Source organism: Asterias rubens, chromosome 22, assembly GCF_902459465.1.
Source record: "Asterias rubens chromosome 22, eAstRub1.3, whole genome shotgun sequence".
NCBI classification, from domain to species: domain Eukaryota; kingdom Metazoa; phylum Echinodermata; class Asteroidea; order Forcipulatida; family Asteriidae; genus Asterias; species Asterias rubens.
Window position 1 is genome coordinate 3829757 of NC_047083.1, and position 15018 is coordinate 3844774.

General features: G+C 40.4%; 1 protein-coding gene across 1 annotated transcript; it reads left to right on the forward strand.

The window, feature by feature from the left end:
- The first annotated feature begins 173 nt into the window (after positions 1 to 173).
- On the forward strand, positions 174 to 13980 carry LOC117305196 (secretion-regulating guanine nucleotide exchange factor-like). The gene is made up of 10 exons (XM_033790011.1): positions 174 to 276; positions 1339 to 1468; positions 3088 to 3237; positions 4330 to 4409; positions 5310 to 5499; positions 7613 to 7684; positions 8881 to 9063; positions 9999 to 10183; positions 12757 to 12793; positions 13428 to 13980. Exons 1-10 carry the CDS (start codon positions 244 to 246, stop codon positions 13595 to 13597), a joined length of 1230 nt encoding a protein of 409 aa, XP_033645902.1. The 5' UTR covers positions 174 to 243; the 3' UTR covers positions 13598 to 13980.
- The last annotated feature ends 1038 nt before the right edge of the window (positions 13981 to 15018 follow it).

Here is a 15018-nt window from a genome sequence, read left to right on the forward strand (position 1 = left end):
TACATTTTCCTCGGGATTTTTGTCTGTGAGATAGAAAATAATATAAATGAAGTCTTTATAATTAAATCGTTGAGAAATTGATGATTTTAGTAAATTATTTCCATGAGATGAATGATGTTTCCACACTGACAAAATGAGCCATCAGTTAGTCTAACCAATCACAGAACGATCATCCGTACACGTGATCAGTCCATATTTGCATATCGTGAAATCCCGAAACGAAAGGGACTGTGGGATGTCAACATGGCTGCCTCCAGTAGAAATTTGTTGTCCTGGGTAAGTTGAAATAAAATCTTTAAAACAATCCTTAAATGTCTCTACTTCAAGTCGCAATTTGTCAGTTGGCTGGAGGTACTGCTGATTATTAACCATTAATTAATATTTGCTGATAACAGTACGATTATCAGCAAGCATAACTGAGTAATTGGCTGTTTTTGTAACTCAAAAAGTGAGCAGCTGTAATTTGCTGTACTAAGTATTATACGCGCATGCTGAGCAGCTGAGCTGCTGAGCTGTTCAACAAAAACAACAAGCCATATTTTTTGACAGCTTTTGTGCCAACTGTGCAACCGTATTTCGAACAATACAATAGTAAAAATCAATGACGTTTTCTTATTTGTGACATTTGAACAGTGTTTATATAGCATGTATTATTTTATGTTGCTTGCTAAAATTTGCATAATATTAATATTGGATGATTTTTTGTGTGTACAAAATAGTAATACAATTTTTACAATAGAAAACTAAACAAGCAAGATGCCCCTCTCTAGCCCCGCCCCCTCCATCACACAAGTATACACATATTTTTTAATAAAAACAAATCGGGCGATGGTCAGAACATTATACAGAACATGGAGGTAGAATTAGCCATGGTCAGAACCCGCCAAACTGGGGATACAAATATTGAGCTAGTAACACTAGCACTAGCAGTTGCACTAGCAGCCAATCTCTCTCATTTCCAAATTCCATACACAAACATTGGTTTGTTAATGTTATTTAATTGTAATATAATAGTATTGTTATGATTTTCACAAATCAATAAATTGACCTCAGTCAGACTGTCTTTTATAGGATAGAGTAGATGTAATCTCATAAAGTTCATATTCTATTTCTAACTAGTCTTGTCGATTATTGCAAAAACAGTGGTTAGCTTGGTAGGATTCAAACCCATGACCTTGTAATTGCAAGTCAAGCAGTCTAACCACTGGACCACATATAGGTTGATAAGCTGTATGCAAACAGTGGCCAGCAAACTGGAGACGTCTCTACTACTACTACTAACTAGTTATCCAGAGCAAATTATAAGTTATATGTTTTGATTGTTATTTGTTTTTACAGGGGGCAAATAGCTTTGGGCAGTTGGCATTGGGTCATAACAGGGACTGCCTCATTCCAGAAGTCATTGTGCATCCCCCAGAGGGTGTAACAGCAGTCGCTGGAGGAGCAGGACACACTGCCTTATTGACGAGTGAGTTAACAAGCACAATTTCATAGAGCTGCTAAGCACAAAAATTTGCTTAGCATGAAATTTCTTCGCTGATAAAAACAGGATTACCAGCCAAATTTCCATTTGGCGCATTAATTGCTCGTTACTGCTATTCACCTGATGTTTGCGTATTCTGAAAATCATGTGAAAATTTGATTGGTAATCCTGTTTTTTATCAAGGCAAAAATTTCATGCTAAGCATATTTTTGTGCTTAGCAGCTCTATGAAATTGGGCCCTGCAGGTATCCAACCTCATTCCAATAGACGATGTGACCTATGTTTACATACATTCAAACTGCCCTCCGTTGACAAAACACTGTATACGTCATGTTTCGCTGGGCAAAAAGGATTGCCTACACTTTCTAGCTGGCTGCCAAAACACAGAGGTTCTGCCTGGCGGTATGCGCACAAATCGTGTTATGGTTTTTGCGTGACGCCAGAGGTCACATCGTCTATATTGACTCATCAGGCTGGTGTTTATATCTGGTTTTTCCTTGGCCAAATAATACTTATAGTAATATTAGTGGCTTCTTATTACATGATAGCGCTCCTTTCTGTCACTCAGTGACACTCGAGGCGCTTCAACTGCTGTAGGTAGTCAACATCATTCCAATATGGCTAATCAGGCTGGTGTTAATGGGTGACTTCAATTAGCTTCCCCCGGGTCGACCCCACGATGCTCACTTGGGTGAGCCCCTGACAAGAGCTAATCGAACGAAAACTCACCCTCTCGTGGTGTAGTCGTGCACCTGGGGCCAGACCCAAGTGACCCACTCCGCAAGCAGGGAACTTGGGGCTGACCCGAGTGAGCCCCTGTAATGAGGTTTAAAGCTGATCGAACGTACCGTGGCAGACCGGGGTCGAACCAGGAAAGCTAACGCATCCTATATCTGGTTTCCACCTCTTATATCCGTCACTCAGTGGCGCTCAAGGCACTTCAACATTCAGTGTACTCCTGCAACGCATGTGCGGGGCTATGTTTGTATTATACGACCTACTCCTTTTCAGAGTATCCTGTTATGGTTTACGAGTTGCTGTGGCACAATATGCAGCCAATCAAACCATGAACACGTGGGTGAACCCCTTCTCTTGTCGATAAGGGCACTGGGTTATTTTAAGTGCGTTACACAACACACAGGACGAAGCATACATGTAATGGTTAAGTGTCTTGATTAAAGCCATTATACACTTTCGGTAAACAGTATTGTCCAAGTCCCACACTTCGTGTATCACAACTAATATATAAAATAACAAACCTGTGAGAATTTAGGTTCAATCGGTCATCGGAGTCGGGAGAAAATAACGGGAAAACCCATTCTTGTTTCCGCGCGTTTTGCCGTGTCATGACATGTGTTTAAAATAAATCCGTAATTCTCGCTAACGAGAATTTATATTGTTTTAATGTTTTCTCAAAAAGTAAAGCATTTCATGGAACAATATTTCAAGAGAAGTCTTTCACCATTACCTTCTGTAAACCCTTTAAATTATTTGTAAATCTGTGAACTTTTTTTTTTTTTCCTGTACCGAAAGGGTATAATGTCATGACTTGGATTCTATAAAAGCTGATTCTATTTTCTTGTTTTGAATTTTTTGCATGACAGATAAAGGTAAAGTCTTCATGTGTGGCAGTAACTTCAAAGGCCAGCTTGGTTTAGGCCACACGCAAAATATGTACAGACTCGTTGAGGTGCCAGAGGTTCCGTTTGTTACTAAGATAGCGTGTGGCTGGGATCACACTCTAGCAATAACAGGTGAGGGTTTTGATTGATTTGTTTGTTTATTTATTTATTTGTTTATTGATAATTATCAACAGTAGTTAAAGGCACTGGACACTATTGGTGTGTTTATGCGCATGCCCATCGTGTTTTTGGCCAAAGCGGAAGGAAATTTTGGTCTTGTTAGGGTCGGGTAATGGGAGACTTTCTGGGACGATAGAGGGCAGCAGACTTACCGGGTAAATCCATTGTTCTCAGAATTATGCGCATGTTCAGAACTACGTAAACAATGGAAATTTACCCGGTATGTCTGCTGCCACCTAGCGTTGGAAAGTCTCCTATTATCTATCATGTTTTAGGAATCTCTATGAGGGAAAATGTTTTCCTCTTTGAAGTGACTTTGACCAGGGGTCGATTTCACAAAGAGTTAGGACTAGTTCGAACTTAGGACTAGTCCTAGGAGATACACAAATTGCATGGATAGTCCTAAGTTAGGAGGAGTAACTGGTCCTAACTCGAGATAAGACTAGTCCTAACTCTTTGTGAAGCCACCCCAGGGTGTTTTTCCATAAGTGCCTGTGCCTCTTTATCAAGTTAGTTGCGTGTCATTACCTAAGAGCACCAAATTCAAACTGTGGTGTTTCTAATCAGCAGTCGTGACAAGCGTGTTTTTAAGCAAGGCACTTAAAGGCACTGGACACTATTGGTAATTACTCAAAATAATTGTTAGCATAAAAGCTTACTTGGTAACAAGCAATGGAGAGCGGTTGATAGTATAAAACATTGTGGGAAACGGCTCCATCTGGTGTAACGTAGTTTTCGAGAAAGAAGTAATTTTCCACGGATTCGATTTTGAAACCTAAGAATTAGATTTTGAGGTCTCGAAATCAAGCATCTGAAAGCACACAACTCCGTGTGACAAAGGTGTTTTTTTTTCACAGGACTCGGGAAAGTACTGAGTATACAGTGCTAACACACATCGGTGCATGGGTAAAAAAAACAATTAATATTCTTTATCCCTGATGCAAATTTAACATCAAAATGTGAGAATTGGCTCCGTCTGAAGTAACATAATTTTCGAGAAAGAAGTAATTTTCTACTAAAATATTTGATATTGTGATTTTCCAGATGCAGGAAGTTTGTACTCCTGGGGCTCCAATATGTTTGGTCAACTTGCCCACACGACAAATTGTCCTGCCAGAATAGGTGTAAGTTTTCCAAATCCTCAAAATTTCCTTCATCCTTCAAATTTTCTTTAATGCCACACAATGATGTCTAAAATGTTAAAGGCAGTGGACACTATTGGTAATCAATCAAAATAATTATTAGCATTTAAAACCTTACTTGATTATGAGTAATGGTTGATGGTATAAAACATTGTGAGAAGCGGCTCCCTCTGAAGTGACGTAGTTTACGAGAAATAAGTAATTTTCCATGAATTTGATTTCGAGACCTCAAGTTTAGAATTTGAGGTCTCAAAATCAAGCATCTGAAAGCACACAACTTCGTGTGACAAGGGTGTTTCTTCTTTCATTATTATCTTGCAACTTTGATGACCAATTGAGCTCAAATTTTCACAGGTTTGTTATTTTATGCATATGTTGAGATACACCATGGGAGAAGACTTGTCTTTGACAATTACCAATAGTGTCTTTTGTGTTTAAATGATAGATCTCCTAAGCCTGAAACTAATTTACTCAAGAAATTTGTTGCCATAGAAACACACTCGGAAACAAGCAGTGGGGAGCTGTTGATAGTATAAAACATTATGAGAAACGGCTCCCTCTGAAGTACAAAGTTTTTGAGAAAGGGGTAATTTCTTATCCAAATAATAAAAGACTTCAAGCCTACAGCCTTTTACTAAGCATCTGAAAGCACACAAAGTGGTGCAACAAGGATATTTTTTCTTTGATTATTCTCTTGCAACTTTGATGACAAATTGAGTCAAAATTTTCACAGAGTTGTTTTTGTATGCATATGATATGTTGGGATACACCAAGTGAGAATACTGGTCGTTGATAATTACCAAACGTGTCCAGTGCCTTTAAGTCCGACACTTTACCCCACTTAGGTTTCTTACAGTATTCTAATTCCATATTATTTTGCAGGAATTTCCCCCAGGTTATAAGATTACAGATATTGCCGCTGGTCTCAGGCATTCACTGGCCGTAACGGAAAATGGCCAGGTCTGGTCGTGGGGGAGTGGATCCAAAGGTCAACTTGGAAGGCTCGAGACCCAGACAGGAGGTCAAGGGTCAGTGGGTCAGACGCCAGAGAGGTCAAATAAACCTGAAAGAGGTAAGCACATGGAAACCATTTTTACGAAGACCCACATTTTCCAATTGCTTGATTGAGATTTACCTTTTTTCATTGTGCTTGGCTTAAAACTGTAAAACTGCAATGGAGAGCTGTTGATAGTATAAAACTTTGTGAAGAAAGGCTCCCTCTGAAGTCACGTAGTTTTTGAGAAAGATATGTCATTTTCCACTTAAATATTTGATTTTGATTTCAAGACCTCAAAATTTGCTTTTGAGGTCCCGAAATCAAGTATCTGCAACTTCATGTGACAAGGGTGTTTTTCTTCCATTTTTATCTTGCATTCGAGGACCAATTGAGTTGAAATTTTCACAGGTTTGTTATTTTGTGCATATATTGAGATACACCAAGTGAGAAGACTGGTCTTTGACAATTACAACTAGTGTCCAGTGTCTTTAAGCTATGGTTTTCATTTTAAAGACCTATCGTTCGTTGACTAACTAGTGTCTTTTATATTGGCTAATTGCCATAGTAATTAGTCAAAGATAACAGTCTCTTCATAAAACCTAAAAGTGAGATGTCCTGCTTAAACACCCTACTGCATATCATGTTTTTACATTGGAAAAGGGCGTGTATATTACGTGAAACGCAAAATGCAGCTATCAAGATAATGGCCCCTGCCTATAAAATAGTAATTGTCATTTAAAAGTTGGGTGGATCTTTGTGACAATGGTGACAACATGAAGTTTGATGTATATTTAGCTTGTGGTAACGCCATGTGTATCTACTTGCGGGGTGATTATGTTCCTTACAGAACTTGACTTGCTATATATTCTACTGCTGCTGAATGGATTTTTCGGAATTAGGGAGAGACTTCTCAGTTCTGCAAAAGAACTATCCTGCTTATTAAAGGAACACGTTGCCTTGGATCGGACGAGTTGGTCTATAAAAAGCATTTGTAACCGCTTGTTAGAAAATGCATAAGATTGTAAAGATGTTTTAAAAGTAGAATACAATGATTCACACAAATTTGCTTCCAAATTGCGTGGTTTACCTCATACTTTGCGAACTGACACGGTCGGCCATTTATGTGAGTAAAAAATTTGACTCGCATAAATGGCCGACCGTGTTAGTCAAACGAGTTAAAAGGAAAACCGTGCAACTTTGAGGCATGTTTGTGTGGATCATTGTATTAAAATACAACATCTTTCTAACCACATGCATTTTATAACAAACGGAGACAAACGCTTTTCAAAGACCAACTCGACTGTTCCAAGGCAAAGTGTTCCTTAAGTACTACCCGGGCGGAATGTAGACAATTTGCGGGGCTACTACTTTTGCTTTAGTGGATCGCGTGGACTTCTCATTATACTCCTCTCTTAATTATGCATGACGTCATAATTCTTACCCAAAATGAGGCTATGGGCACACGTTCCCCATCACGTGCAGTGGCTGCGCCCATCGCCTCGTTTTGAGTTAGCATTGTGACGTACCTCATGCATAAATATTAAGAGAGGCGTATTACCTTCACTGTTGCAGAATGAGTTCCTAATTGGTCTCAACGTTACGACTGGCCTGCTCTAGTTGAAACTTAGGGATAAGCTTGGGCGATATCAAATTATTTTATTCACGATATATCGCAGATAATATATCGCGATATTCGATATAATCGCGATTAATTAAATTTGACATCATCAGTCTTCAAACTCCCAGTGAAAGTTGTAGAAGAGACAGTCATAGCATAAGAGAGGTGTTATACAATGTAATGACCTATTCTTCTGGTTTTACTCCGCTAGGAAATACATCGCGATATTGCGATACTTAATCGATATCACGATATATCGCGATATATCGCAATATATCGATATTTCGATTTAAAGCAAATCGAACCGAAATCGTTTCCAAATTAATATCGCGATATTCGATAATATCGTGATATCGCCCAAGCTTACTTGGGGAGACTGAAAAGTGTGAGATATGTTGGCACAGAGTTTGATCAACCGTTAGCTGACCTGATACATCATTGATGCAGAAGTTTGCAAATTGTGTCTCCTTAAAACGTTTATATTTGGAACAAAAAACTGCGAAGACACAATTTACATAATAATGTTTTACTGATATCTAAGTCTGACTAAGTTTTGATTTTGATTTTTAGTGGACTTTGGTGAAGAAGAGGTGAAGATTGTGCAAGCTGCCGCTGGGGCAAACCACAGCGTCGCATTATCAGGTAAGTGTTTATGTACTGTATATCGCTATAGTACCTTTCGATTCATTCAACACGTGATTTCATACTACTTTATCCATGTTGTCACTCCCTAACCCCCATTTGGGTCCCTCTACACACCTTGCCAAACACTCCCTAACCCCCATTCGGGTCCCTCTACACACCCTGCCAAACACTCCCTAACCCCCATTCGGGTCCCTCTACACACCCTGCAAAACACTCCCTAACCCCCCATTCGGGTCCCTCTACACACCTTGCCAAACACTCCCTAACCCCCATCGGGTCCCTCTACACACCTTGCCAAACACTCCCTAACCCCCATTCGGGTCCCTCTACACACCCTGCAAAACACTCCCTAACCCCCATTCGGGTCCCTCTACACACCCTGCAAAACACTCCCTAACCCCCATTCGGGTCCCTCTACACACCTTGCCAAACACTCCCTAACCCCAATTCGGGTCCCTCTACACACCCTGCCAACCAATCCCTAACCCCCATTCTGGTCCCTCCACACACCTTGCCAAATGATAAAGAATACAACGAGGGATTTTGTTGCATGCCATTGTGCAGGCATGTTATGTTGTTTGTGTGGGATAATCATCACAAAGGGCGCTAGTTTTTTAGTGTTGTATTCTGCCCTCTGAAACTTCCTGAATTATTGCCCAGATGTACTTCTGATAGTCCTGACATGTATGTGTAATTCGTCAAGGGCAACCCTTGCACACTAGTGAGTTATTTAAATTATTAAAATAGTGCCCTCTGTGGGTAAAAACTTTAATCCTGTACACAAACCCTATTGGGAAATTAGTGCACAAAGGAGTGGGGAAGTTAGTGGACTATTTTGTTTTGCTTTCTTTTTTTGAATCGTTTTCCCTCAGATTTCAAGTAGTTGAAGTTATTAAACAAACGTGGAAACATTAAAATGATTTGTAGGATTTAAAACTGTGCATGGTGGAAATACGATATGGAAAGGTTTGCAGTAGCACCATGTAATGAGTATCTCTAAATGAGTTGGTGTGTTTCTGAAAAGAACGGTTGGTTTCAACTCGACGTTTCGATCAGTATGCTGTGATCGTCTTCTGGAGAAAGATGGACTATTATGCTGCATGCTGCTTAGCACTTTGGAGGCGGATTCAATTGATTACTATTATGTACGTGAAAAATTTCCCTCATGAACTTTTTTGTTTTTGTTGCTGTAGATGAAGGACTTTTATATGTCTGGGGAGAAAACAAACGTGGGCAGCTCGGAGTGGAGCCTTCTGGCGAGACTGGAGGCAAGAAGGACATCATACCCAAGCCTAAGTGTTTAAGTAGGGAGCTGTTTGGTGGTAGATCGGTCTCAAGGATTCACTCCGGATGGACGCATATGGTAGCAATCTTAGGTAAGTTGACAGTGTAGAGCCTTAAAGGGAACATATACCTTTGATTTTTGAAACTGTTCAATTGTTTTAAAGGCACTGGACACTATTCAGCTATTGGTAATTACTCAAAATAATTGTTAGCATTAAGGCGAAGTTGGTAACGAGCAATGGAGAGCTGTTGATAGTATAAAACATTGTGAGAAACGGCTCCCTCGGCTCCCTTTGAGGTATCAATGTTTTTGAGACACTTGCACTTGTCCTAGATGGCCAGAGTACTTGTACCCAAGAACCACTCGGCCACCCTATCACTTGTCAGGACCTGATACATCACACTCAAAAGTACTGGACTACAATTTTGTTAACCGGAGCCGTAGCGCAGACCGCGCAATGAGAGCCAATTGAACGGGGTTGTTGCCTTAAGAGATATGGCTGGGATTGTAGTATTCTTCGGTCACCCTCGTACTCGACATTACTTGGTACTTAAAGGCAGTGGACACTATTGGTAATTACTCAAAATAATCATTAGCAAAAAACCTTACTTGGTAACGAGTAATGGGGAGAGGTTGATAGTATAAAACATTGTGAGAAACGGCTCCTTCTGAAGTGAGGTAGTGTTCAAGAAAGACAAATAATTTTCTGCAAATTTTGATTTTGAGACCTCAGATTTTGAATTTGAGGTCTCGAATTCAAGCATCTGAAAGCCCACAATTTTGTGTGATAAGGTGTTTGTTATTTCAATATTATCTCGCAACTTCATCAACCAATTAAGCTCAAATTGAGTTTTATTTTTTGCATATGTTGAGATACAATGACACTAAGTGAGAAGACTGGTCTTTGACAATTACCAATAGTGACTATTGTCTTTAACTGAAAAGTACTCAAATGTAACACTCGTAGCATCACACACAAGCAGACATCATAATGATTTTAATTTGGTATCATTGTGTGAAACACAGATGACCGTACCGTGGTCTCATGGGGGCGTAATGATTACGGCCAGCTCGGACGGCTAACCGAGTCCGAGGGAAGTGATGAAGCTGAAGAGGAGGAAGTAGACGCTAGCGGGGACAGTGCAGCGCGGAGTACCAGCAAGAATAGCTGTGTCCCGGAGGAAGTGCCGCTACTCAAGAATTGCACTCAGGTATTGTAATATTTTATTTGGTAATTTGCAATTAAAGATGTTTAATTTGAATCGGGGATAAGGAATTTTAATTTTGGTTTGACCCATACACACTGGTGTGTATTAGCACTGTATACTTTCTAGAGCAGTGTCTTACCAACTAGACCACCGAGAGTGCCTGGTAGCTAGAGGCAGTTAGAATCTTATGTTTTTAGCAGCGGGTACCGCAACGTTATGGATGTTAAATTTGCATCAGGGATAAAGACTATTAATTTTGGGTTTACCCTTATACACTCAGTACCTTCTAGAGCAGTGTCTTACCAACTAGACCACCGAGAGTGCCTGGTAGCTAGAGGCAGTTAGAATCTTATGTTTTTAGCAGCGGGTACCGCAACGTTATGGATGTTAAATTTGCATCGGGGATAAGACTATTAATTTTGGTTTTACCCTTATACACTCAGTACCTTCTAGAGCAGTGTCTTACCAACTAGACCACCGAGAGTGCCTGGTAGCTAGAGGCAGTTAGAATCTTATGTTTTTAGCAGCGGGTACCGCAACGTTATGGATGTTAAATTTGCATCAGGGATAAAGACTATTAATTTTGGGTTTACCCTTATACACTCAGTACTTTCTAGAGCAGTGTCTTACCAACTAGACCACCGAGAGTGCCTGGTAGCTAGAGGCAGTTAGAATCTTATGTTTTTAGCAGCGGGTACCGCAACGTTATGGATGTTAAATTTGCATCGGGGATAAGACTGTTAATTTTGGTTTGACCCATACACACTGGTGTGTATTAGCACTGTATACTTTCTAGAGCAGTGTCTTACCAACTAGACCACCGAGAGTGCCTGGTAGCTAGAGGCAGTTAGAATCTTATGTTTTGAGCAGCGGGTACCGCAACGTTATGGATGTTAAATTTGCATCGGGGATAAGACTGTTAATTTTGGTTTGACCCATACACACTGGTGTGTATTAGCACTGTATACTTTCTAGAGCAGTGTCTTACCAACTAGACCACCGAGAGTGCCTGGTAGCTAGAGGCAGTTAGAATCTTATGTTTTTAGCAGCGGGTACCGCAACGTTATGGATGTTAAATTTGCATCAGGGATAAAGACTATTAATTTTGGGTTTACCCTTATACACTCAGTACTTTCTAGAGCAGTGTCTTACCAACTAGACCACCGAGAGTGCCTGGTAGCTAGAGGCAGTTAGAATCTTATGTTTTTAGCAGCGGGTACCGCAACGTTATGGATGTTAAATTTGCATCAGGGATAAGACTATTAATTTGGTTTTACCCTTATACACTCAGTACCTTCTAGAGCAGTGTCTTACCAACTAGACCACCGAGAGTGCCTGGTAGCTAGAGGCAGTTAGAATCTTATGTTTTTAGCAGCGGGTACCGCAACGTTATGGATGTTAAATTTGCATCGGGGATAAGACTGTTAATTTTGGTTTGACCCATACACACTGGTGTGTATTAGCACTGTATACTTTCTAGAGCAGTGTCTTACCAACTAGACCACCGAGATTGCTTGGTAGCTAGAGGCAGTTTGAATCCTATGTTTTTAGCAGCGGGTACCGCAACGTTATGGATGTTAAATTTGCATCGGGGATAAAGACTATTAATTTTGGGTTTACCCTTATACACTCAGTACTTTCTAGAGCAGTGTCTTACCAACTAGACCACCGAGAGTGCCTGGTAGCTAGAGGCAGTTTGAATCCTATGTTTTTAGCAGCGGGTACCGCAACGTTATGGATGTTAAATTTGCATCGGGGATAAAGACTATTAATTTTGGGTTTACCCTTATACACTCAGTACTTTCTAGAGCAGTGTCTTACCAACTAGACCACCGAGAGTGCCTGGTAGCTAGAGGCAGTTAGAATCTTATGTTTTTAGCAGCGGGTACCGCAACGTTATGGATGTTAAATTTGCATCAGGGATAAGACTATTAATTTTGGGTTTACCCTTATACACTCAGTACTTTCTAGAGCAGTGTCTTACCAACTAGACCACCGAGAGTGCCTGGTAGCTAGAGGCAGTTAGAATCTTATGTTTTTAGCAGCGGGTACCGCAACGTTATGGATGTTAAATTTGCATCAGGGATAAAGACTATTAATTTTGGGTTTACCCTTATACACTCAGTACTTTCTAGAGCAGTGTCTTACCAACTAGACCACCGAGAGTGCCTGGTAGCTAGAGGCAGTTTGAATCTTATGTTTTGAGCAGCGGGTACCGCAACGTTATGGATGTTAAATTTGCATCAGGGATAAAGACTATTAATTTTGGTATTACCACCCCATACACCGATGTGTGTTTAAAGCACTGTATACTCAGTACTTTCCCGAATCATGTGAAAACTAAAAATCACAGGCATGTTACTCGGGTAGGATTCGAGCACACGACCCTTGCAATTCTAGAGCAGTGTCTTACCAACTAGAACACTGAGATTCTGCGGTAGCTATGAGTCAGTTTGATTTTACAACTCTAGAAATGCATCGGCTTCTCCTGCACCTCCTTTTTGCATATTGCATGAACCAACCCTTTTTTGTATAGTGCAAATTTTATCATACAATCTTGTTTTGATTTGTTTGAGGTCGCATGTGGAGCGGAGCACAACTTGGCAATTACAGGTAAAAAAAAATCAAGATTCTTGAGAAACATAAAAGGGCTTATCTTTCTTTTTGTGGATGTTCAATTTGCATCGGGGATAAAGAATACCCATTTTGATCTTAGCCATATTGACCGTGAATACCCATTTTGATCTTAGCCATATTGACCGATGTGTGTTTAAAGCACTGTATATTCAGAACTTTCCTGAGTTCTGTGAACAAATTACTGGCATATTACTTGGGTGGGATTCAAATCCACGACCCTTACAATACTAATTAAAATGTTGTTTGAGCAATAACTCAAGAAGAACTTGGCATATAAGAATAAAACTAGCCTGTTGTTCTTGGACCCCCCAGAACAAGCATCTGAAAACACACAACTTCGTATGACAAGGGTGTTTATTAAGAAGACTGGTCTTTGACAATTACCGTTAGTGTGCAGCCGTTGATTTCACAAAGAGTTAGGACTCGTCTTATCTCGAGTTAGGACGAGTAACTCGTCCTAACTTAGGATTAATCTTTAGGTCTGCATTCTACAGTGCAGGGTTGGGACTCGTCCTAAGTCCTAAGATTAGTCTTAAGTTAGGAAGAGTTTTGTGATTTCAACGGCAGTGTCTTTAATAAGTAAGTAATCTTGTCTTTTCCGCTATTTCAGAGGACCAGGTTCTTCTTGCGTGGGGATGGAACGAGCACGGCATGTGTGGTGACGGGCGGGTCATTGACCTCCGCATCCCCAAGAAAGTCGACACCCGCCTCGGCGGGAAGCCAGTACTAATAGGCTGTGGGGCTGGCCACTGCCTCGCCCTGTGCCAAGGATGTGAGTAAAGAGACTGGCACCAGACTGAATCTCTACTATTCCTAGGTGGGAATAGGTCATTGATGCTACAATTGCTGGCCGCGGTTCTGTGAGTACTGCATGGTGACATTTTTTTATTCCTACTACTGCTTGTACTACTAACAAACGTTACCCAATTGAACATGGCTCTACTTGGTAGCCATGTTTTTTTTCCTTCTAAACCGTTTAAAGACAGTTGCAGCTGCAACGTTTAACACCATTTTACCCCCAATGACTTAAATAAAATAATATAATACTTGTAAAGCGCAACATAGTATCAACCTAACAAGGGTAAGAACACGCTTGTCACGACTGGGACTCGAATTCACACTCTGCTGATAATAATAGTATCAAAGTCTTATATAGTGCACATGTCTACCAAACAAGGTACTCAAGGCAAACTTTGCAAAAGTATATACAAACTTTCAGAAAGATAGGTTATTGCAGTGATGAACTCTGAGACCCAGCTATGTAGCACCTTATAAGGGTTTACAAGGTGCTACGGCGGATTCAGTAGCCACAGCCAGGAACACCAGGGCAAACCCTTTCTCTTTTCGATAAGTGCACTGGGTTCTTTTACATTGGTTACACAACACATGGGACCAACAGCTTTACGTCCCATCCGAAAGACAAAGCAATAGTTAAGTGTCTTGCTTAAAGACACAAGTGTCACGGCTGGGGATTCGAAACAACACTCTGAATCAGAAATATCAGAGTTTGAATTTGGTGCTCTTAACCTCTAAGCACTGAAACAAAACTAACTTGATAAAGAGGCAAGGCACTTAAAGACACTGGACTCTATTGGTAATTGTCAAAGACCTGTCTTCTCACTTGGTGTATCTCAACATATGCATAAAATAACAAACCTGTGAAAATTTGAGCTCAATCGGATGTCAAAGTTGCGAGATAATAATGAAAGAAAAAACACCCCTGTCACACTAAGTCGGTGCTTTCATATTCTTGATTTCGAGACCTCAAATTCTAAATCTGAGGTCTCGAAAACAAATTCGTGGAAAATTACTCCCCTCTCAAAAACTACATTACTTCAGAGGGATCCGTTTCTCACAATGTTTTATACTATCAACAGCTGTTACTAAGTAAGGTTTTATGTTAATAATTATTTTGAGTAATTACCAATAGTGTCCACTGCCTTTAAACCACTCTGGTAAAAGTCAGTTCACAGAGGAGAGACTTTTACCTCATGGAGATTCCTTAAACATGATAGAATAACCCGACCTTGGCAAGACCAAAATTTCCTTCCCTTTCGCCAAAAACATGTCGGGCATGCGCATAAACACACGGCGCGGCTCGGCAATCAAAGACATGTAACGTTTTGTGGAGTGCACCCAAGTCCTTGCAGTCACGTTGGCGTTATAGACTTTTACAATTTATAAACCATCTATGATACAAC